The sequence below is a fragment of the Neocloeon triangulifer genome, unplaced genomic scaffold (genome assembly GCF_031216515.1).
Source record: "Neocloeon triangulifer isolate White Clay Creek 2 clone unplaced genomic scaffold, ASM3121651v1 ptg000001l, whole genome shotgun sequence".
Lineage (NCBI taxonomy): Eukaryota > Metazoa > Arthropoda > Insecta > Ephemeroptera > Baetidae > Neocloeon > Neocloeon triangulifer.
This window is the reverse complement of record NW_026775544.1, coordinates 2801977-2826931: the sequence shown is the minus strand read 5'-3', so window position 1 is coordinate 2826931 and position 24955 is coordinate 2801977. Positions and strand designations below refer to the sequence as shown.

The following is a 24955-nucleotide window of genomic DNA, read 5'->3' as shown; positions in this document are numbered from 1 at the left end:
ATTTAAACTGGATTTTCATGATATTTTCTGATTTTTTGTTGATTAACATACTTCAATAACGGTAAATTCAATTTCCTATATGAAATCAACCTGGCAATGAGATTATTTTTTATGCGCTTCTAAATCAATATTTCAAAATTTTAACAATTTCTTTGTTTTTTCCCCGATTGATAGTGAAAAGCAAATTTTTCTCCTAAAGTGCCCACTGTGCCCAAATATTAAGTCATTAACCGCAATTCTAAGAATCCGACAGGTGAAAGAAATTTCTGGTTCTCACGGCGCGCATCCCGAAAGCAAAATCACAATTATGTTCGAATTTACGAGTCCCTGAAATTTCGGCTGTCAATCAAGTAATTCACGTTGAATTTCCGCGGCGGAAAATACATATTCTTACACACACGCGCGGATACATGTAATAATTCCCGAGAAGCGGCAGCGGCACACGTGTGATTATAATAATAATCGTAGAGGGAAATTCGGTGTGCAGAGGATCTCGCGGCCTGTGTAATTAGGAAAGGGCCGAGTCACTCTTCTTTATGCGGCACAAAGGCGGCCGAGTAAGGTGGTAGCCGAAGAACAAGTGCCTGCTAATAACAAGAGCACCTAATGACTGCTGATGAGCTGCCTTATATTAATTCCTCACCACAAGCCGCACGTTTGTCTCCGCGGCGCACTGCATGTCAGCACAGTTAAATAATTTAATTCACACGCGCTGCACGGCCGTGAATTAAATCATTACACCATTCAGAGAGCGCAGTGAGAATTAACTAACGCAGCATTGAGCTTTCGGCAGTTTTCCAGTCAAGAGTAGGAAGTGCTGAAGAGAAGCGTTTGTTTCTTCAATCTGGAACGGAAATGTTTGAAATATTATGTACTAGAAATATAAATTACATTTTTTTGGCACCGTAGCTTCTTTAAAAGGTGCCAAAATTATAGTGAAAAAGTATTAAAAATTCGCTTTTTTTTCATTCACTTTAAAAACATAAAATTTTATTTAGATCAATAATATTTTCTGAATTTCTGGATAACTTCTGGTTTGCAGTTCAATTTTATAGAAAAAGCATGACTGTGACTGTATATTTAATTTAATATAGCAATAATTTTTTCTTATTTTTAAATTTATTTTATTGTATTTACATGGCAAATGAATTGTTCAAACTCCCAGCTTATAATTGTATCCGCAGATGTTTTAGAAATTTTCATTCATTTTGCCATTCATATTTTTAATTTTATTTTTAATCCATTTTAATTTCAAGATTTATTTATTTCTGCTCAATCTCGTTTTTCTCTAGAAATCTGATAAGAGCAGCAGGAATGCCGGGGAGCAAGGTTAATATTATGTGTTTTTATTGTGGGCGCGTGCTACGATGACGGCGGGCGGGCAGCGAGCACGCAATCCATCCACCTGCCTGTTGCATTTCCGAAAACCATAAAAGCGCGGCCGCACTCTGCTTCCTGATCTTTAATATACGAACGAGGCGCGCGCGCGGATCTTGCATGCTTTATTGCTCTTTCCTTGTGAGCTCCACCGATCCGCACCTCAACTTCGATGTACACTATAATTTGCGTGGCTATGCTAACTGTGCATTGCGGCCAGGAAATCACGGACAAAAAGAATAAAATGTTGTAACTCTCGCGATGTCAGGATTAGTGTTTCCTTGTTCCTTCGACTATATTGCAAAGTTAAAAAAAATACTATGTGTCAATGAATATTATAAAATCCATTCCACTTTGTAAATTATATAAATTTTCGCATACAACCTTTCATTTAAGTTTCTTTGATTTTTAAATAAAATTTGGAAATCATAGGCGTCTCATCATTTTATCTACTAGGTAAAAAGTTTTATCAAAACGATCTTTATTTAATATAAAATTATTTGATTACTTTTTTTATTAATTAAAAAGTGAAATGTAATTAATTAATTACATTTGCTTGCTTCTTGTACTTTTCCCTCCTTCCTCTCGTCTCCAAATTCCACTCGCAAAACAATAAATCAGCGTCAAAATTTACAACCCCATAGCTTTGGCTTTTATGGTAGAAGGAAACAAAATGTGTTCTTCTCTCGCTTGAATCCTCAGTGCGTGTAACAATAATTATGCATGGGCGGCCAATTAAATGGCAGCTTTTTGCCTTGGCGGCTTGGGGTGGTCCACGACCCCGAGGTCACTTCCTGTCACAGCACAGACGCTTCTCGTCCATAAATTTTCGCGCTCATCCTCTCTTTCTCGGTTAGACACCGCGAGGCGGAGGAGCTTTGCATCCCCCTTAGACCTATTTTAAATTAGACGGCGTGACGTCAAAAGAAGTGGCGGTGACATAAATTCTGAATCACGGGCATTATAAATCTCGGGCCCGCATTCCTGATATACATACGTGCGGCTGCTTGTGGTAGCCGAATCTTAAACTGTGGCTTCCTTTTGCTGTAAAAATATTCGTGTGGTTTTCCTCATTTTAACAATTTTTTGATACAAATTAATTAAATCTCAATTAATCAGAAACAGTGTGTCATGCATTTTTCTAAATTAAATATTTTTTAGACATAAGTTGTTGAAAATTTAAATCAACATTAAATTTACTAAATCAACTTTTATCAACTTATAAATACTATCTGAAATTTACTCATTCATTATGAATATCTATTATTATGCATTCAGATTATATATTTTTTTTTTATTAAAAATCCCATACAATTCTTCTTTTGATTTGACGCTTATATTGTTTTGAAATGTATCAAAAATCATATTTATAGGTATTAAGCAGGTATGAAGTTTCAGGAATTATATAAAAACTATAGGTTTAAAAACCCTTAAATATTTACTTAATCATTAAAACAGCAAATTAAAAGCAAAACTAAATGTGCAATTCACTGCTCTGTGTGAAAATAGTAAAAAAAAAAAATATTTTATTTGCAAATTAATTCTTGTCCAAACATATATTGAGGTTATAACAATAATAAGTTTTAAATTATTAAAAATAATTGACTGAATTATTGAACTTTAAAACTTGCATGTACGTTTTTTTTTATTTTACACAAGAGAGCTTGCAATTTGACTCGGTGCGGTGTTCCGCTGGTTGCTTCCCTTTGAGGAGTGCACATGTTTCCTTTGCCTCCTCTACGTCTTCCTCCGTCTTCTTCTTGCACGACAATCATTCATCAGCAGAGAATATCAAGCCACATCTGCGGCGCACATGAGAGAGGCAGGCAGTGAATAAAATATATGGAGTTGCTTGTTCGCCCCATTCAGATTTGCCCCATCAAGTGCCTCTCGCGCGACTGGCTGCTGCTAGAAAAGCGACTTTCCACTCCGAGTTGCATGTGGCGGGTGGTGTGACGGGAAACTCAAGAGCAGGGACCAACGAGCGGCACCGAGGGCGGTAGGGTTGGATGCGTTTCACCCGCAAAGAGAGAAATGACGGCGTAAATCACGTTCCCGCCGTTCCCACGATGGCTTTCGAAATATGTTACCAAGTTGAATTTGCACTTTTTTGGTGTCTGACACGTTTTACCAGTCGTTGGAGAAAAGTGTGATTAATAACATTAATAATTGAATGTGTCAAGCGTGCCACTATCTTTACAGAAGTGTAAAAAATTTGGTTTATGATCATTTCAGCAATAATTGACATAGGGAAAATAAAAGGATAAAATGAATTCTTTCATACATCATTTTAATTTTGAATCAAATTTAATGTCAATTTGATGAATCGTCTGAATCTCGATTCTGTCAAGTTTCAGAAATAAATTTACTTAAAATTAATTTACTTAAAACGATTAAAATAAACCTTTCTACGCAGCATTTATTTTTTTAGTGCATTTATTGTAGAGTTGCAACCCGCTCAACCGCAGTGTCGTGCAGATTGCATAACCCCTCTATTGCATTTGGCGCAAAGAGGGTGAGTAGAATTGCTTTTGCCGGCTAAACAATATTTATGAAGATTGATTTTCTTTGGATTCGCCACGCAAGTCAAGTTTTGGCAGCGGGCAGTTGAAAGAAGAAAGGGAAAGTGACTGCAGAGGCGATAAATTTGTCTCTGCAATTTCTCTTGGAGGAAAACTTCAAAGCGAGGCGATTAATTAACAAGAGAGGCTCAATACCTGCCCTTATCCGCGTCCGCAGAGGCGATTAAAAGAATGTCTACTTATTTATAAATAATCCGGCGACGGTGTGTATAAATCTCGCTGGCTGATTGATGTAATGTTTTACACGCGGTCTCACAACAAACTCGATCTTCTTTTTTATTTGCGTCGCTGGCCGCGACTCAAAGGGCAAGACTAATGGCGAGGACAGCTGTGCCGCCGCTCGGAAAGCGTTTAATAGCGCGTACTACACCCTAACTCTAGAGGCGGCGCTTCTTCAGAATTATTTCGAGTGCCAAGGTAGCTCTGCGCTTCTTATTCCACTGATCCACGCACGTCAAAACAACCCAGTAAAAACTTCCGAGTTGCCCCTCGCCGAGAAAGACGAATCGCACCGAGGCTCCACACTTGTCATTCCGTTCTTTTTTGCCGATGTGTGACAGACGCGCAAGAATTTGACAAATCGACAGCTCCGACTGCCAGAACTATTTTTCAAAATTAAAATTGCCCCGACAAAATTTGAGCAAGCAAGAATCGAGAGTTTATTTATTTCATTTTTTGTTATTATAGGCATGCTAAAAAATAACTAAATGATTTTGCAGTTGAAAAATATTTAATATTAGTTGAAGAAAGCCCTGGTAAAAATGCAAGAAAAAAAACTGTTTTAGTGTTTTTGGCTATTTTTAAGGTGGATTTTTTTTTTCATAACCTTTTTTGAAAATGATGATTTAAGTTAAATTTTGTGATTTCAAATAAGTGATTGAATGTGTGAAAAATCACAAAATGAAATTTAACTTGCATACATAGTTTTACTAAATAATTAAAAAGTTAATAATGTTTTCCATCAATTTTTGATTTTTGGTTGAATTCTAAATTTTAACCGAAATCTTGGTGTACATTGGTTCTTTTCTGAAAAATAGTTTGAAAAAGAACACCCATTTTTCCCACTGTTGCTTATCACTCAATAAATATCCTTTAGAATTGGAAAGGGTTTTATAAGATTTATTAAAACAAGTGAGGCATTTTTTGTTTAATTTTACCATTTTGTATAAAATGATATATTTAATGTAAATAAGGTCTGTATATAATTTGAAAATATGCACAAATGTCACAAATAATAACATGTGGATAGTCATGAGAGAGTTTATTTACTTTCATAATAAAAGTTTTTTGATGGTGAACGTTTTTTGCTTTTTTACACGAGAGTTAGTCATACATACATAACTATAGAAATAAATACAACGGTGTGATGTGTCCATATCTTATTCTCTTCAGCTTTTGAGAAATCATCTTATACAATTCCTTAAGCATTAATATACAATATCTTATAAGCTGGTGTGCTGTGGTTGCGAAGAGGAAAACAGAGGAAGAATAAAAGTTGCACATGTGTCTGTTATGTGAATGAAAAAGAAATGTATTTAAAAAAAAAATCAAAAAGAATGAGCATGTTTGTCATTTTATCATTACAATTTTATAACTACGATTCATTACGACATGCAATTTGCATAAAGGAGATTTGAATTTCACGTCCATTAATAATTTTTATGTATTTTTATTTATACCCACATGGATTTATAGATATGCACTCGCGGTTTTGTAAATATCATTGTGTGTGAGAGGAGTAACGTGTAGCGCGGTTGTAAGTGTCCATTGCACTTCTTCTTCTTCTCTTGTATAATATATTTTCAGCAGCCGCACTTCTTGCTCATTTGAAAGGGACTCTCATGCACGCGCTCGTCTCTCGCATTTGAATAATGCACGTTTACGTATATAGACGTATGTTTAAGTATAAAACAACACTGCCGCGCGCATTTTACATTTTCACATACACAAACAAAGCGCCAACCGATTTACATAGTAAATAACTCTGATGCTGCGGCACGTGAAGGAAAACGACAGAAGAGAGGTCTGAACTGCACTTGGAAGATTTAATTGAATTGGGATTTAATTCCGTTAATAAAAAATAAAAAAAATGAGAAGTACCAAATTCAGGAAAAACCTTTAGAAGTTGGCAAGGCTGGATAGCGGTGAGAGAAGCAACATTAAAATTTTAATCTGATTAATATTAATTAAACCTTAGCCTGTTGAAACAAAAATATTTTCAATTTGTTTAGAATTTTTGACAAATATTGAGCAGAAAATTAAAAATTTAGTTCAATTAATATTTTTAACAAATTTGATTGTGTTGGCAACACTGGATTGTGGTGGGAGAATATGGCATTAGTTGGCTCTGATTGGTCTGGATCAGAATTGTTTAAAAATTCAATAATGCGGTAAGAAATTTAACTGAATGATAATTTGAAAAAAAGGTATTGGTCACTTTTTCATCTAATTTTGATTTTAACAATAAAAAAAAATAAAATATATTTAATAGATTAATGAGAAACTCTTCCAATCTGGCTAAAAGAAGAGAAAAATTCAAAAAATTTAACTCTAGAGCTTTTCTCACCATCTGGGTCATTTTTTTTTGCCATGAGAGTTTTGTCAGGTGTCCAAGTGAGCGCTCTTCGCACCTCTCTACCCCGCCTCCTGTAGGTATGTACGTGTAATAACAATAAATTAACTCGCGCGGACCTCGGCGGTCCGCGACGCGACAAACAGAATTTTAATTCCGCGAACCATCCGTGAGCGCGGGTGCCGCCAATAAATTAGAGTAAATAATCCAGCCACTCAACTATTCACATTATCCGTCCGATATACCTGTCAGTCCGTCCGGCGCTGTCCGTGATGCACTCTGTGTGTAATTAATCTCGCTTAAGCGCGGTTTTAATTGTACTCGATGCTCATGCCCGGACTGAGCCGCTGTCACACGCAGTCCAGGGAGGAGGGGCTGCCCATCATGTACTGGGGACTGCACGAAGGGTCGCCCTGCATGTGCAGGTAGTCCGAGTGGGGGTGCCCCAGGTGCGATTGCTGCAGGTCGCCGCCGCAAGGTGAGTCAAGACCCTGCTTGTCCGACGGGATTTTTCCCTCCTGTTTGATCATCATTCGCCGCCACTTGGCCCGCGCGTTTTGGAACCACACCTGAAAACAGAAAATCACAAAAAGGGTCAAAATACAGAGTGATTTTTTTTAAAACAAGAAATATTTGGTGCACATTTGTAGCAATATGTAGATAGAATTAAGTTCACATTAATAACTTTTTCATGTTGTTTAAATTTAAATATTTTTCAAAAACTTCAATATGCTTTTTCAACTTTCTATACTTTCAATCAATATTGCCTTTTTTTTATCAAAAATCTGTCTTTATTTGCACATAAAATAGCCAAACTGTAATATTTGAACTGAACACCATAATTATTTATTCCATATTTATTCCAGTTTACTTTATATAATTGATTTGTCGGTTTGATAACAAACAATGTGCTTTTTTTGTTCGTAAAAAATGACACAATTTTGCTTGTTACTATTTCAGATCAATTTTGTATTCCTATTTTCCTAGCAAATCCGGATGATATAAAATTACTAATTATTTTTTATATAGCATTGATACTTCTTAAATTGCGTCAATTTTTTTTAATCAATTAAAAAAAATACAAAAGAAAGTTTTGAGTTAATCTGTTCTCCAACTAGGTTTGTCTATATATATTTGTACAAAGAGAACTTTATTCGGTTCAAGGGCACACCGTCCGAATTGTTCTTCCCTGTGGTCCAAGTAGTTTGGCCGATAAATCTTTGAGATCACAGTAGTTTGGCTTTGAATTATTCATGAGAGGGACAAGATGGTTCCGTGTCACCTGCACGGTCGGCTTAAAGGTTATTGGTTATGTGAAGAGCACCAGCACATCCCCCTCTCTTCTTTTTCTCTCTCACTCGAGAGATAAACAAATGGGAAAAAGTGCTGTTGTGTCCGTGAGCGCGCACAGGCATTATGGCCCATTGTTCGGCGCGCCGCATCAAATAATCCAATAGACCGGCGTACATAAATTTATCCGGCAGAATCGCCGAGCGAGGTCCTAGGGCCATTTTATTTTTACGTTTTTTTTTTATATTCATATATACTTGGATATAAATAATGCAGCAGTCGAGCAGAGAAGGAGAGAAAGAGAGCTGGCCAGTCATGTTATACCACCGGTCTTTTAATTTGAATAACAATGCGGCATTGTGTACAAGTATGAAATATTTTCCAAATGTCAGCCAGTTAGAATCACTACAGAGAAAAAGATGAATTATATCATTCAGATAAGAAACAATGGCCGTCGCAAATAAACTAAAAGAATTTTGCATAAAAATACTTCTTTTCAACAATGTAAAATTTAGACATTAAAATTAGCTTTTCATTTTAAATTTACATAATATTCAGATTATTCTTTTAATGTTAATATTTAAATATAATATTTTAAATGAATATTATTGTTGTTGTTTTTAAATAATGAAACCATTTTTTTAATTTAAAAATAAAAAATAGGTACACCTCACCATAAATGTGATAGAATAATTACTGATCTGAAAAGATCTTCATTTGGTGAGTCTTCTACACCAATAAACAATAATTTGATATTAATTAATAAAATAATCGTAATAATAAAGAGGTTAAATAAAAACATGACTGTGGAAAAGGTCACTATAGAGGAAAACTAGGAAATATTTGGTTAAAATTTTAAAATCTCCTTCCTTCAAAATTATTTTGTTTAACTCAATAAGTGTGTATGTGTAGAGAGAGCTTTTATAAATATTTATCTTGGAGCAGCAATCAAATTGGAGCTCGACTTTTTGTTTACTAAGCTGGACGGCCGGCGCGGCCCCAGCGTCCGCCAACCCCGAACCACTCGGCGCCCCAGTCACGTCCCGCCCATTTGCCCCACTTTCCTCCTCGAATTTGAGTCTCGACCTTACTTGGAACCCATCCGACATAATTGTTATATTCCCCATTGAACAGCATACGGGCTCAAAAATTTTTATGGCACGTTAGAAATGCCGGGCGTTTTTTTTTCTTACTTTATTTTTTGTCTCTACCCACTCGCGCGCGCGGTTCAAAGAACACAAAAATAAAATTCAGCGGCGGCAGCTGGAAGTTTTTTAATTCACGTTTTCCTCGTAGAATGTGTTTCGCCGCCGGAGCAAAATTGCTTCGCGACCTTTTATCGTCAAGTTGCGAAATAGAATAAATAATAGTCGAGGCCTTTTCTAAAAGTAGTGGCTTTTGCCTAATTTATTTGGCATTAGAAACATCTAGGAATTTGTCTTTCTGGGCGCGATGGTCAATTTAGCATTTTTGCGTTTTGTGTGTATAATGGCGCGTGACGCAATTCAAACAAGACTGAGGCAAGGTTGTTTTAGAGCAGTGAATGCGACGGGAAAGAATCTTTATTAAAATCAATTACAGAATAATTGTTCCGAAATTTAGTTTCGTCGAAATTTCCGTAGCATGTGAGAATAAAATTTATTTAAACAAGTTTAAAAGCAATAAATAATTTTATGTAATTCATGTTGAAAGAAATACCAAAATTTTTTAAATCAATTAAACAATAAACAAGGGTGTGAGAACGCTTTTTACCAAAATTTCTGAAATTATTAATTTACCTATTTTTCACATTTTTATACAAATAGTTAAAACGTCAATGATAGGAAAAGGTGGGAAAAGGATAAAAGAAAACTAAATTGAAGAAAAATGTTGCTGATGAATTGAACTGATTTTTTAAGGATTTTTGCACATTAACATCCAAAATGCGATTTCCTGAGCTATCCTTGTGAACACAACACATTTTGTTTTAGTCTCTTACAAATCGGGCTAGTTTGAAAAAGAGCAACACCTAAAATTTAAAGAGTGCTGAAAGAATCAGTGCCGAGGGGACATTCGGAAACAATGTCCCACCAAGACAAAGAGAGATCGCGTCTCTGCCGAAGCACTGGGACGAAAGCAGGGCAGTATATTTTTACACCGTTCGCGAAAAAACGGCAAAAACAATTCGTCAGCATCTCTCTTTCTTGTTCACATTTCCACATGATAGAAAGTGTCTCGCGAGAGGAGGAGCCGTTTAATTATCCGCGCGAGATGCCTTGCATGTGTCTCTCTCGCGGCGCAGCATATTGTTCACATAGCGTTCTAATTTGCGGAGGGTGAGAAAATCAATTCAATCCATTCTCATTGCTCGCTTTGTATATACTTGACATACTGCAGCTCTATGAGTTTCCAACTGACAATGAAACATCGACGCAAAATTGGCAGATAAAGTCACAACTAAGAATCAAATTGTATTTTCATCTAAAATAATATATAACATTGTTGTATTGAACGCTCTTTTAGGGAACTTAACAATTAAAAAGGGGGAAAAATGCCAACTCTTAATTCATATTTATATCACATAACAAAGGTGCATATTAACTTCATATTTTCAAATTTTCTCAATATCTGAAATAATCCTTCTTGGAAAAAAGTGGAAAAGAATATCTCAAATCTATATATTTTGAATCAGATTTTAACATAGACGCATGTTTTTATTATGTTTTTGCAATATTTACGTTCTATTACAAAAATCATAATTGATATGGTTTAAATAGCCCAAATTATTAGAACTTAGAATTGATTATTCAATAAAGCTTTAAACTTTTTATAAATTTTTTAAATCTTGAGCCATTAACACAAAGAAATTACTTTTTTGCTTATGGCACCCGTGAGCTTATTATAGGGTATTTGGTCGGTCTATAGTAAATTACTATTTCATTTTATGATAAAGGCCACGGTAATTGCCAAATTAACATAGCTCGTTTGCAATAACACCTTAAGTCGATTCTAAAAAAAATGACGCAGACAAGTCAAAGAAGTTCCACAATTTCATTATCACTGAGAATTAAAATAATAATTACTTTATAAGGGAGTTCATCAAAATTTTAATTTACTGTATAGGATACTTATTGGTCTCATAATGGAGCTGAATATTTTATTTTATCTTAAAATAATCAAAAAGATTTTAAATTTAATATTTTTGTTCAAATTTAAAATATGAACAATTCAAAGTAAATATTCATTTCTACAGTCTCAAATCTATATTTTCTCACAAGAATATAAGCAAAATTTCTGTTGTCTATAAAGTCTAAAAACGCAGTTTAGTTTTATTCAAATACAAACTGTTAACATTTTTTTTTTTTAATTTATGAGACGAAATGGTTTTGAAATTAAATATTTTCCTAAAATATTGTGAGATTTTTGTTAAAGCTTGGCAGAAAGTGTAGAGCTGCTAGAAAAAGCAGAGAGAGTCGCGGCGAGGCAGTTTAATATAAAAGAGGACCACCCGTGTGCTCTGGCGCGGCGAGATTATCTATTCCTTTTACATCTCCTCGTAAAAAACAAGAGCGCGGCTGCACATGCATAATATATAGTAGTGTGGTGGTATTTTAACGTTGGATATGAAACCACACGGTGAGCGAGCCAGAGAGAGTTTAAACCGAGAAAAAAAACGAAAAGAAAAAGAAAGACCAACTCCTAAAATAGAAAATGCCGCAGCAGGCGCATTATAATAATCCATGAGAGCGAGACTTGCATAACGCATTGTGAATCGACGATTGTATATTAAATAAATTTTATTGTTATTTTCAATGAGCAGATAATTTATGGTTGCGCATTAAAAATTCAAATGGCTGCTGCTTGAAATGCATCAAATGCGGTTGGCCTCTCTTTGTAAAGAGAAACAAAAAGTGGGCAATTTAACTCTCAGAAATAAGAGATTGTCACAGAAATTCATAGAAAAACAGCCAAGGCCTATTAATTGCGAGTTTTTCTGGGAATATTTTTTTTCTTACCTGCAGAACTCTTTTTGGAAGACCCGTTTTTTGAGAGAGCTGCTTCAGATCTTTGGCGTCGGGGTTGTGGTTGATGGCGAAGTACGACTTCATGGTCCGCAGCTGGTGGTGCTTGAAAGAGGTTCTCATCCTCTTGGTCCTGGACTGGCTGCTGGACAGTCCGCCCGGACTGGAGCCAGATCGTCCGAAGGGCGTGGCCACGTCCAGGTATGAGTCTGAGTTGAGATCTGCAACAGAGGCAAAGGAAAATTTTAATTTTTCAGATATATTTTTCCAATTTTTAATACAAATAAAAAGAAATAATTATTGAAGTTCTTATTTTGTAGTTTTAATCAATTTTGATGTAATTTTTTTCAAAAACCCATTGATTAGGTAAATATACAAAACATTTAAACTTTTTAGTCCCTTTTTTTAAACTGTTGGAAAATTTCAAAAGTTCCATTCAGACGAAGTTCTAAGTTTCGTTCTAACCAACCACCCTTTTAATATAAATTAAATGTTGCGCGCGGAGCAATTAAAGCAAAGCGTCTCTTGTGACTTTTAGCCGTGTTTGTGTTATGCTGGCGAGGGCCATTCATTCTGATGCGAGCATAAATCGTGGCGGTCGCCATAATTTAAGCGTCTCGCGTCCACCTTCAAAGGAGCGTGAAATTTATATTTAATTATCCGCCGTCTCATCTCATGCCAAAAATCGTCACCGCACGGCCCAAACTGCATGCCCACGTTCACTTGAGTTGTGGAATATTATATATTATTCAAAATAAATTTATATCGAACCAAGAGACATATAATATGCACTCTCTCGAATAAAATAGGACGCAGAGTATATTTTAAACGTATATACGTGCATGTTGAATTGAATAATCAATTAATCAGGCTGCCGATTACAAAATAGGCAGTGCATTCAACAGCTCGGCAATTCTAAATAATGGCCTCGCCGCACTCAAACTGGTTCAATTCAATGCTGCTCTGATACACACAATGCACATGCTGCGCGAGAGTTATTTACTCTCTGCTCTCTCCAAGACTGACGCTATGCATGTGAGAGATTATTTAATGCTCTTTAAAATTGCAAAGTTCATTTGAATTTTTCACAATCAATTTCAAAACCCGTGCATATGAAGTTAAATTGGGTTAAAAAAATTTATATATTTTATACGCTCAAATAAATCTTAAGGGCATTTATCCTCATCCTTCAAATTTTACATGAAATTTAAATAAAATGTGAATTGAATTGATTACATTTTTTTAATGTACGTAATGTAGGAAACTAATGGCACAAAAGAAGATGTAGACTAAATCGATTAATACATATATTTGTTACGCAATAAGTCCTTCCGCCTTCACATAATAAATAAATATATAATTTTAAAGAATATCAATATCATCAATAAATAGTTTCAGCACTGCTAAAGGGGCACTGAAAAATAAAAGGTTTTTCTTAAATTTTAGCAAAACGCTAATTTTTTTAAATAAAATAAAGATTAATTTTTAAAAATGTATAAAAGAATAAATAGTTAAATATAAAAATATAAGGATTTTATTAATGTAAACTTAATAAACGTTTTTTTTTTTTTGCAAGAAATAATCTATTGTAATAAAATTCAGCTTAATTGCTTGGCGAATTAAGATAATGCTTAACGACGCAACAATCAGTTCGTTTCTAAACTGGAAAAGAATCTTAATTCATTTTTAATTGAGACAAAACGTTTAGCACAAATGTGTATGTCTTTCCATCTGTTGGTTACGCGATGGGGAAAAAAGCAAAATCCTTGAATTCAAGCACGTATGAAGTTGAGCATTTGTGTAAACAACGAAACTGTGACGATCGGCTGGTGCATTTCAAGCGCGACTCAATTCAGTCTCAAGAAATAATAACACACCACACTCTTGACTTAATAGCGTTGCGGTTAAGTCTCGAGTCGGTTAATGCTTGGCAGCACTCAACATTAAGAAACCGACGACGATTCTCTTAATAACAAATTTGTACTTAATAATCGATCAATAACAGCACAATGAGAAATCAACGAGCGTTACGAGAGCGATAATTTATTTCCATAAGAGAGGCGGACGCAGGAAATAATATAATAAATTTTCAAATATAAATTATTCCGGTACGTGTGCAGTGAGAGTAAAGCACCTTTTGCACTCAGACGGCAGCATTATTCAAACCGCACCGCGAGTAATTAGCGCCGCCGAGGAGCAATAAACTCGAAAAATTTAATGCACGTATGGTTGGAATAAATACATCCAGTCGAGTATAACAAAATTATGTCTCGTAGAGAGTATAAAATTGCAATTCGAGTGGAAAAATTAATATTTATTTAACAGTCTGCAGCGAGAATTCTTGAACATTTATTGATTTACCCTATAACTGTTGCTTTGAAAATTGATTATACCTGCATGAAGAGATAAAATCAAAGGTTAAAACATAAATAAAATCCCTGCTTGTAAAAATACAGTTTTGAACAGGTTGTGAGGATTTAATATTTTATTTTAAACTTTTAATTTATTATTGTAAATTGTGGTGCCGCGTTACTGCCGTTTTGAAAAACAGTTCAATTTTTCCCTTCCAAAAATTAATTGTGTTTTTTTTTTACATAATTGTAAATAAAAATATGGGCAAATAAACAAACAAACATGTAGAGGTATAATTTTAAAGTGTTGGACAAAAACTCGTCGTTTCCCAGAAAGGGCTTCAGAAACACAATTTTTTTTACTGCCTCAACCCCCCAATACCGCAACAGTGTTGTTTTATTGCTCATGGTTCGAATTGCCCAGCCGGCACACAAAAGGTTGATCACCTTCGCTGCACAAGAAGAAGTGTCGGCGCCTGAAGGGTGCGTGCCAAGCGTATACACGTTTTTATGGTTATATTAACTCCCTGGTGGTATAGGAGGTCAAACCCCAGAGAAGGACGAATAGCGCAGCCCTCCCACAACCTCACCTGTTTGTTTCACCCAAAAAACGTAATAAATGGAAAAATATTAGTGGAGACCAAAAAAAATTGAGAGATTTTTAAATGGATTTTCTGAACTGTGCGAAAACACTAATTAGCACAGAAACACACACGCACAAAATCAACAATTTGGGGAAAAAATAATATTGTTTTCTCTTTCCAGAGTGTAAATATTGGAGAAAGGGATTAAATAATTGATCAAAATATTAATAGTATATATAAAAATATATATAAAATAATAATTTGTGATTCTAACAGTAAAATCATTCGTAAGGAGGAGGAGCGAGTATTTTTTTAGGAATATTTTAACTACTGAATGACTATGCAGAATAATTCATGGGATTTATTTTCTTTTGTGTAATAAATGATTTAATGTGATTAGATTTTTTTGATCATTTGGCCTATTCATTTAAAATAAAGTTTCATTTTAATTTGGTAGTTTAAACTTTCCTCTTTAATTCTGCGCAATCAAATATTTGACATAATATATAGCAGCCAACAGGAAAGGAAAACTAAAAAAAAATACTTTCCAAATAATCAATTAGAGAAAAAAAATAGTTTTTTGTTTCCTAATAATTGTTTTATAACTACTTTTCAACTTTATTTTTCTAACTATGAGGGTTTTCCAAAGCAATTTGGCCCATCCCTCTGCCGACAAAGCAGCCCTTCTCTCTTCTGTGAATCGCCACCGGCAAAGCTTTTTATACAAGAAAATAATCCCTTTCAGTTGCAATGCACATATGCTTCTCGGCATAACGTACAAGTCCCGCGAGGAAAGGAAAGTGATTTGAGTTAGCGGCGTATCAAATTGTGCGTGCGGCACCACTTTATTAGCGTCGGCCGCGATTATGCACGGGCAGGACCGTCCCCTCGCGCAGCATTTCACGTCACTTGACATCAGCAAATAACAAAGTTGACATTTCCCCATTTGACTGGCTGTCGAGCAGCCCGCGTGAATTATTTTGCCTCTGCGTTGGAATATGCGGCAGCGGGAAAGAGAGAGATTTTCGCAGGCAGGGAGAGGGTCAAACGCGCGGCGCGCGACATCAAACAGATTACGCCTCGATGGCTAATCCATCATCATGCCCGAGTATTATCAGAGCACACCATCATTATTTTGATTTGCAACTCCGTCAGTGGAACATTCGTCGAAAGGCAAACACCAAAGCAGGTGACTCGATAATTATTTTTTGCTTTGTGCGAAAGCATTTTGGGCTGGTGAAACAGATCTGCGATTAATATTTCTCGTCTGTTTCGCGCAGTGTGGGTTGATGAGGAAAAGTAATTATCTTTTCTGCACAATGTTTTGTTTCAAATAATGCTGTGCAAATGAAGCTTCAACAAAATTTAATCATCTTGAAACTATTGATGTTCTTAAATTTAAACAAAAATTAATATGAAGAACTTTCCAGTCCAACCAGACAATTTCATGGATTGTTTATTATTTTATTATTTTATTTTTTAATTTCTGGGGGATATTCTTTTTAGTACTCGTCCCAGGGTAACCATAAGCTATGCTATATAGAATCTCATATGTTTGCTCTATAATGTAATTTTCTGAATATTTTGCTAAATTGTTTTTTTAATATCAGTTTTGTAGGGGGGAAATTGCAGTTGCAAGATTTCATTTTTCTATCTGTTGATTACTAGCTAATTTTTGTTCTTCTGGAGATAGCCAAAAGTGAAGATAATGTGCCAAATAGGGCAACAGTGAGCCCATATTCACTACAATAAAATCATATATTTTTTATTTAATCTATTTATTTATTTTTTATTTTTTGTAATTTTTAACTTCGGAGAGCTCATTTGAAGCGTGGGTAGAAGAAAAGTCTGTGCAAATAAGTGTCAAGCTCACCCCAGCTGCACATCAGGAAAGAGACGCGTCGGCGGCGGCGGCGGAGTAAGAATTTTGCAGAAGGGGATGAAAAAAGGGGGAATCAAAGACTTATTTTCGCTCATCGGATTTCCTGCTGCCGGCGGCGCTCGTGCGTATAATATATACCAACGTATAAGTGTCAGCTTATGGAACTGCACACATTTTAATTGGCAAGATGGCGGTCCAGCAGCAGCAGCACTATGCTTTCTGAGCAAACACGTGACCCTTCCCTTCTGGCTGGCGCACATCTTACAAGGGTCATATTCAGAGCTTCAAACGCGGCCCGTGTTTTATTTTCCAAAGGAGTGGTCTCTCTCTCTCTCGCTATGGCTGCACTTCTTATTTCTCTTGCAGAGGCGTATTTTATTTAATTGACAAGCCGGAGAGCAGAAAAATAAACACAACGAACAAATAAATCCGACTGAAAAATTGCCGGCGAAAATCTCCGACAAAAATTTATATCTCCCAGACTTGTCTCTTTAATTTTTTTTCCTTTTTCTTTTTGAGACGTCATGCGCGTGTGTGGGAAAGAATATAAATAATCACCGGCTTAATTCTTGACAAGGCGATGGATTTTTTTTTTATAAATTTATACCAGTCTCTCTGAGAGAGAAAGAAAGTTGCCGTAAAAGGAGGACTGACTGACCTCATGAGCAAAGCAGGGCGCCTTATTTGTCTCACGATGCATCCATCTCAGTTCCACATGCAAATTTGTGCTCGGCAAGTTGCTGACCTCCGACATTTCATTCAGAATATTTATTGCCGCATTTTGTATACAAAAAGAAATTGACTGCGTGCATTTCAAATCAGAACACAATGAAAAGGCAAAACGCACTCATGAGTTCAAATCGTTTTTTAACTTTCATTTTTCTTTTTAAGGAGATCAGTATTATTTGTTGCAATTATATCAAGAAATTAAAAATTAATATCATAAATGAGACACTGTTAAATAAATTATAAAAGTTGTCAGTAATTATCAATAAAATAAAGTCTTTATAAAAAGTTTTTACATTTTAATTTAAAATTTAATGCATTATTTGCATTACTTCAGAAAATTTAATAACTTATTTTTTCAAAAACTTCACGACTCAAAAAACTGAATTTGAATTTTTATTTAATTTTATCCAATTGAGATTTAATTTATAATTTATGAATATATGTGTCAGAACTGCTTAAAGGTTCAATTGCAAGATGTTGTACACAATCGTTCATTTCTCAGTACAATAATTTTGAGCGGATCGTTTTTAAATTTTTATACTTATAATATAATTTTTGTAGATATGTTTTAATGCAGAAATTAGGATAAAAAAGGCGAATTGTGCTAAAGGTATAAAATATGAAAACATGAAACTAAAATCACTTCAATTTTAAAGGAATTAAACAAGCAAATTTTTAGAGATCTGACCTCCATTGCAGCTTGAAAAATATCTATACACGCGCTGATGAATTCTTTCAAAAGCAAAGCAGTTTCTGATTCAACAATTCTTAAAAAATTGTTTTGTCTCTTTAAAATTTATTAATAAATAATGATCCTTAAAATTAAAAATAAACACGTGCATATACTTCTATGCCAAAGGAATGTCAAATCGACGGCAACCGTTTGCCGAGACAAATTTAAACATCCTTTCCGGCCAATTTGCGCACTAAACGTTCCAAAAGTCCATCGCGCGCATAGTGAATGAGACAAAGTAGCCGTTTTGAGGAAGATCAAAAGGCGGTCGGGCCGAATAATTGGGATCGACACTCTGGTACAACACATTTCTGAGCAATTGCCTCTGCCTGGGGTGGAAATGCTTTCATAATTTGTCGCCGCGCGAGAGAGACTGGCTGCTCTTTCTCTCTGTTTGCTCCTCTCGCGTGTCTCTGCTCAGAGGCTCTTTGGGCACTTTGGCCGAGTGCCCACAATCAGTTAGCCGCGACGCCCCAATTAAAATTGCGCCGCTCATTACCTTTTACGTGACGACACACACCCCTTTGATCACAACCTACGGTTTTTCATCCGCCGCCCTTTGCTCTCTGCTGCTGCTTGGGCATAACAAAAAAATTCTCTCCACTGGATTATTATTCGCTGCACCTTTACGGGTGTCGCACGCCTCTTTCCGTTTTCACACTTTTGCATTAAAGCGCGCGCGGCTATGAAAGCGCCATTAATTAAATTGTGCTTTTGAAAGTACAACACAACGGTCTGCACAGGTGCGCTTGTTTATTTTAAAATAAAGGCACAGATCTACGTAGATTATGCCAAAAGGCCAGTTTATACGTCAACCCTCTTACAAACTTTTTACAACAAAAGTAGAGAAAGGCCATTGAATAAGAATTCAATCTTCTTACATTTAAGAAGTGTTATTTTTATAGGGGCGGAATTTGGAAAATGAGAATTACTTTAAAATTTGCCCCTTTTCTATGTATTATTCTCCGCAGATAGATTCAGCTGCAAGTTGTGAAAAAAAATTCATAAGAATAAGTCAATTAAAAGCTTTCATTGGTACTGTTTAATTTAAAAAAAAACATTTATTTAAAAAAAAATGAGCGACACTTATCATATAATATCAATGAAGTTAAAAAAAAATCAGCGGCTCAGAAATAATCTTTTTTTTTTTTATTTGAATTATTTTTTTTTCCTTGAGATACCAAAAATGAATTTAGTAATTGAATTTGCTGGTCTGCGATTAGTTTATTAATTCCGGTTATTAAAATATGGATTTTTCGAGCAATTTTGATTTTTAAATATTTTGGCATATAATATAGTATGTAACAAAATTTGTGTTTAGGTTGGTTTAAATAAGTTGGAAAGTATTAATTAATTGTAAGTGGATTCAAAAGTATATTTTCTGTACTTGCTTGAAAAATAAAAATAACCTATTTATTTTAATGCTTAAAATTAATTTCTATCAATAATTCTTCAAATCATGCCAATATGACATAAATCGTACTCACCGAGATTTGCAGTCAGGCCCTCGAGGTCCTTGGGCTTGCGCTTGCGCGGTCGGCCCTTCTGTCTGGGGGTGGAGGGGGCCGTGGGGGCAGGGCCGCCGTTGAAGAAGGGTTTGGGTTCGAGGGCGCAGGGTGAGGGGTTGGGGGGCGGCGGCTGCTGGGGTAACGAGGGGGGCATGTTGGGCGAGTAGTCACCGGCAGGCGACGGGAAGGGCGGCTGATGGTAGGGGAAGGGGTTGGCGGTGAGCTGGGGGCAGGGGATGGGCCCGTGGGGTCCGTGAGGCCCGAGGGGTCCGAGGGGCGGCGACAGGGACGGCGGCGGGCCCGCCGTCGCCACTTCGAAGTGGTGCTGGCAGAAGACGTTGGGGCCGTGCATGCCAAACTGGTCCCCTTTGGTCAGGGGCGTCTGGCACGCCGAGCAGGTGAAGCAGTGCACGTGGAACACGAGGTCACGGGCGCGCATCACCAGCTCTGAGGATAAGATGGCTGCTTGGCACCTCGCGCACCGCCTCATGCCAAATAATCTGCAACAAACAATCAGAGCAAATTTTATTAAAACTTTATATACCAACTCTAAAATTTTGTGCACATAAAATTATAAATATTTAAAAAAACGTTTTAATATTCAATTTTTTTGAAATAAAAAAGCAAAGTTTTTCATAATATGCAATCAATTTTCTCAAGGATATTATTATTCCGATTGTTTATTTACACAAAATGATATATAATTTCAAATATCTAGCAGTTATTTATAATTATATGCTTCCATTAGAAATTCATGTAATATTAACGAATAATACAAACTAGTGAGAGTAATTTATTATTACTATTATTATTATTTTTGTGATCCTCGATCCTCTACTGTTTATGATCGTTGAAAGTTGGATTCAAGATTCACATACTAATCTTATTCATCTGATGCTATTAATGCTAAAATTAATTTTAAACCGACTCTTCAAAAATGATTTATTGTCGATCAATATGAATTACTTTCTGCAGTTATTGGAACAATTGAGGCATGAAATTTATTCATTTTTTTGTGTGCAAACATTCTTTGAATTCCTTTTAAAATCGATGAGCAACAGATCGATCAAAAAGCTCTTATATGCATAAATCTCTCACCAGCTTAATTTCTTCAATTATTTATAACAAATTCATTTAATGATAACTACCTTTAAAGATAACAGTTTTAAGAAAACAAAATTTAATATCAAATTTTTAGCCAAACAGTTAAAACCTCTAAATGAGGGTATCAGATATACAATTTGTACGTCATCAAATTCAATATCAATTAACATCACACTAAAAGTGTATTTTAATAGTATATATTTTTTTTGATAGCTTTTAAAATCACGTATTCATCAATTTGTTTTTTCATTTTCAATTTTTTGCAAATAATTTTGCTGTATACAATTAAATATGATATAATCTGACTTGATGGCACTGCAGCAACCAACCGCACAGCAGCAGATTAGCAACATTTCGCTTGTGTCAAATTTAATCCGCTTTTGGGCACCCATTTTGCGGCTAACGAAGCCAAACAAGGACCAATATTTGCCTAGCTGCGTAATTCCGGCGCGACATTTTTGGCAACGGCGCGGCTATTTGCTCTCGGCGGCGCGCGATTGTTTGCTTAGGTTACCCGCAACACAGCGGAGCCGCAGTAGCGGCCTAAGCGCCCGGCTCTGTGTCACTCACTGGCACACACTCGCGGTGAAACCCGATCCGGCCACTTGAGCTCGCGCTATAAAAATACACATAATGTTGTGTCAAACTAGCGTCTGATGACACCGTGATTAAAATTATGAAATTTGAAACCCTGTCTGCGCTCTGCCATAGAAACTACTGCATAAGCTGCGCCGTTCTCATTATTCTCATTTACTTGTGCGTGATGTTCGATCAAAACGTTTGGTTGGGACGAATGACGAGCAGCCGTCATGGGAAAAAATATAATCATTGTCTCGCCCGAGATTAAAATCCGATCGCCCCCACTCAGTCAGATGCTCTGATGCGAGTATAAATCACGCGCTTTTTGCTCTGCACTGCATGTCTGCTGATAATTAAGAGGATTAAATTGAATTGAATTTAGAATTTAGGCTGATTTGTTCATCACTTCATTTTATGGTCTGCGGACAAGAACAGCCTGCGATCTAATTTGGTTTGGTTGTTTATCAATATTTTCCCCTAAAAAATCCGAATTGAGCTAGAATTTCTAAGAAAAATTAATTAAACGTTATTTTAACATAAAAAAAGCTGAGCAACTTCAGTGATAAATTTTTTTAGGTTTTCTTATATGAGGCTATATAAGGTAATTTTAATAATAAAACTTTTTCAATTCAAACAACTGCTTTGTGAACGTTTTAGATCGATATATAGTTTTATGTTGATTTATATAATAATATACCAAAGAAAATTGCATTGCAAAATATTATCTTTTTGCAAGTTCTCAAAAAGAATTAGTGCTATTATTCTGTATTATTCTATTTTAAATAATTTATATCAATTAATTTGTATTTTCAATCAAATATTCAAGATAAATCTATAAATGATGATAGTATATTACAATGCCTCTTAAATCTCAATTTGAGTGGTCGATTTTAAAAATATCGCACAAGATTTTTCCCGTGGTACCGACAACAAAAGCCACAATGAGACCGCAAGAGAAGGTATGTGTGTACAACAATTTGTCAAACACGATTTTTCATTATCATCTCCGCTATGGGTGAAACGGTCTTTTCTAAACGCTATACACTTTATTATTTGTCACAGCAGCGAATTCCTGATGCAACCTTTCTTTATTTGAAAGAGCAAAGAGACAAGCACGCCGCGGATTTCCCCCTGCGCAACGCAGATGCAGCTTGAAATGCCGCTGAAAATAGGTTTGATAAACTTCCTGGAGTGGATAATTTACATGTATATGCAGCAAAAGCAGACGCGCGATCAATAATAAATAATAGAGACATAAAGAGCCCATACAGAATGTTACTTGTAGCGTGTGAAATTTCATACACAAATGCGAGCCACCCCTCTTTATATGCGCGTCTCGCCAATTGACACATTCAAAAGCCGCAGACACACAGTAGCAAAAAGCACAGGTCACCTGTGGACCCGCCGACCGCCGCACAAAGGACAGCTTCCCCGTGGGGGGTGCTTCTCCCCAGCTCTTGCCGCTCGCTGTCACCAGCAATTTTTCAAACGTCTCAATTGCGAGAGCCGCCGCTTTTTCTGTGTAAAAAATAACGCCTGCCACATCAGATTCTGCTGATTTCGACTTCCGATCCGATGGAGATTGCGGATCAGCGATAACGTTAGCCGCCGCGGTGACATTGACATGGAAAACATCCGGATATGTTAGAAAAAGTTGCGGGATGCAGGACAAGGACAATTGAAAAGCACAACCATCAGTTTTACTTTTGGCAAAACTTTTTCAGAACAATTTTTGGGTAAGTTTATAGTTCAATTATTGATGAATTTTTAGTAAAATTTTAATTTTTAAATATTGAAAAAAAAGTATTATAATACCATGCGTTCAATAATCTAATTTTTAATACAATATGATGTATATCTCACCTCAAAAACACTTTCAATGTCAAAATTAAATTAAACAAATGTCACGATTAAAAAAAAATCAAAATTTGATTTCCCACTAATTAGTTTACCAGATCATATTTATTTTAATTTGGGTGAGATTTGAACATTTTGAACCGCAGCAAAAAAGGACAGAGATTATACATGTGAGGAGCGCTTGCGGTGTTTGTCTACTCAAAAACAAATAGAGAGAAAGTTATGTTTGCCACAAATAACGAATCAGCAAATAGATATGGCATCAAATGATTTACCTTCTCTGCCATGTTTGCATTTCGACCCTGGCGCACGCACTCTGTATGTTCATAACCAACAAAAAAAGAGGAAAGAGTTTTGCTCTGGCAGGACGAAAAATAAATAAATACACATTTGAAATGCAAACGGAGCGAGTGAAGATCAGGATGTATCAAAACGCAGCGAGTTTTTTTTCAATGGCCACTTCATGTGTTTGTGTGTGTGTTGATTTTTTATTTATTCGCGCACACAAACGCAGCGTTTCGTGCCGCCGCTTTGGAGGATGATGATGGCAAAGGGGTTTTTGTTGTTGTTCAAGTGGCTGTCTTTTTTGTTGGGCCGCCATTGACAATGGGAGATGAGATGTAGATTGGCCAGACCCGCTGCCCGCATATGCTGCACGTCAAATCAAAATTCCACCGCTCTTCATCTCTCCCTCCGGGAAAACAAACATAATAATGTAATAATGTTTGACTGGAAACAATATTGCTACTCTTCCCCCAGCTTCTATTATTCTATTTGTTATTGTATTGTCTCGCTTTATCTTTTCCCCGAATTTGGCCAAAATCGTTCTCCGAAAGAGGTTGTTTTATGGACGCTTAAATTACTACTAACCTGGGCGGTAACTCCTTTCAGTCGGCATTAGAAAAAAGTGGTTTGATGGATTGTGTCGCAAGAAGGCAGGAAGTTGAAATTTATGTGTCACAAAAAAATATAATTTGAAAAAAAACCGTTCCCTGAGAGGTCAATAACAAAAAGTCTTCTATATAAAGTACATTCTATGGTATAATCAAATTCTTATATAGAATTTTATAAAGAAAATTTGAAGATATGAAATCAATGTACTTTTGCAATTTTCAGTTAACAACGCAAATATTTACTGAATTAACTGGAACCAATTAATTGTACAAAATATTTTGGTTTTTACACAAAAGATATAAATCTTTTTTCTTCCTGAAAAGCTTTGTAATAAATTCTTAAATTTGTAGGTTTTTTCAGTAATAGTTAATTATCTTGATTTGGGCAGAGATTATACCTTATATGTTACGCCAATAAAATTAATCTGTATAACTAAACTCATAATTTTGTATATGTGCTGCACATTGTAATGCTCTCAGCTTTTGTCTCTCTTCGATTTCCCCGATTTGCCAGCACGCAGATGCTGACTGAGCGCCAGCACTCTTGCTCTGCGAGAACATACATTGAACAAATAATACATACGTATATGTTTTATTCCGAACGTGCAGGAGCTCTCGATCCGCAGCTCCAACCCTTTCACCGGCGTCACACCGAGGGTTGTTACACGCTCCAAGAGGCAGCAACTAAATATCAAGAGCGAATTTCTGCTCTCTCGGAACGAGCGGGGGGTTGTGGGGGTATTGTGCAGTGTTGGTTGTGTTGCATAAACGTTCATTCAAGCTTAAAAACCAACGGGCGATACACCACAGCTGTAGTGTATTTCAAACAAGATCGGCCCATTATAATAATAAGGGTTGACATATTTTCTATAGACGATTACACGCGGCGACTCTCAATGCAGTCCCTCGCTCT

The 24955-nt window shown here is 35.9% G+C and overlaps 1 protein-coding gene across 2 annotated transcripts in view; it reads right to left on the bottom strand.

The window, feature by feature from the left end:
* Positions 1-5105: 5105 nt before the first annotated feature.
* Positions 5106-24955, bottom strand: part of LOC132204429 (protein apterous-like) — a 50172-nt gene continuing 30322 nt past the window's right edge. For both annotated transcript variants that reach the window (XM_059633049.1, XM_059632967.1), the window contains exons 3-5: positions 19589-20109; positions 11817-12043; positions 5106-7100 (exon numbers count right to left, since the gene is read on the bottom strand). In XM_059633049.1, coding sequence (XP_059489032.1) covers positions 6882-7100; positions 11817-12043; positions 19589-20109 — 967 coding nt within the window. In that variant the 3' untranslated portion in view covers positions 5106-6881. The remainder of the gene's footprint in view (positions 7101-11816; positions 12044-19588; positions 20110-24955) is intronic.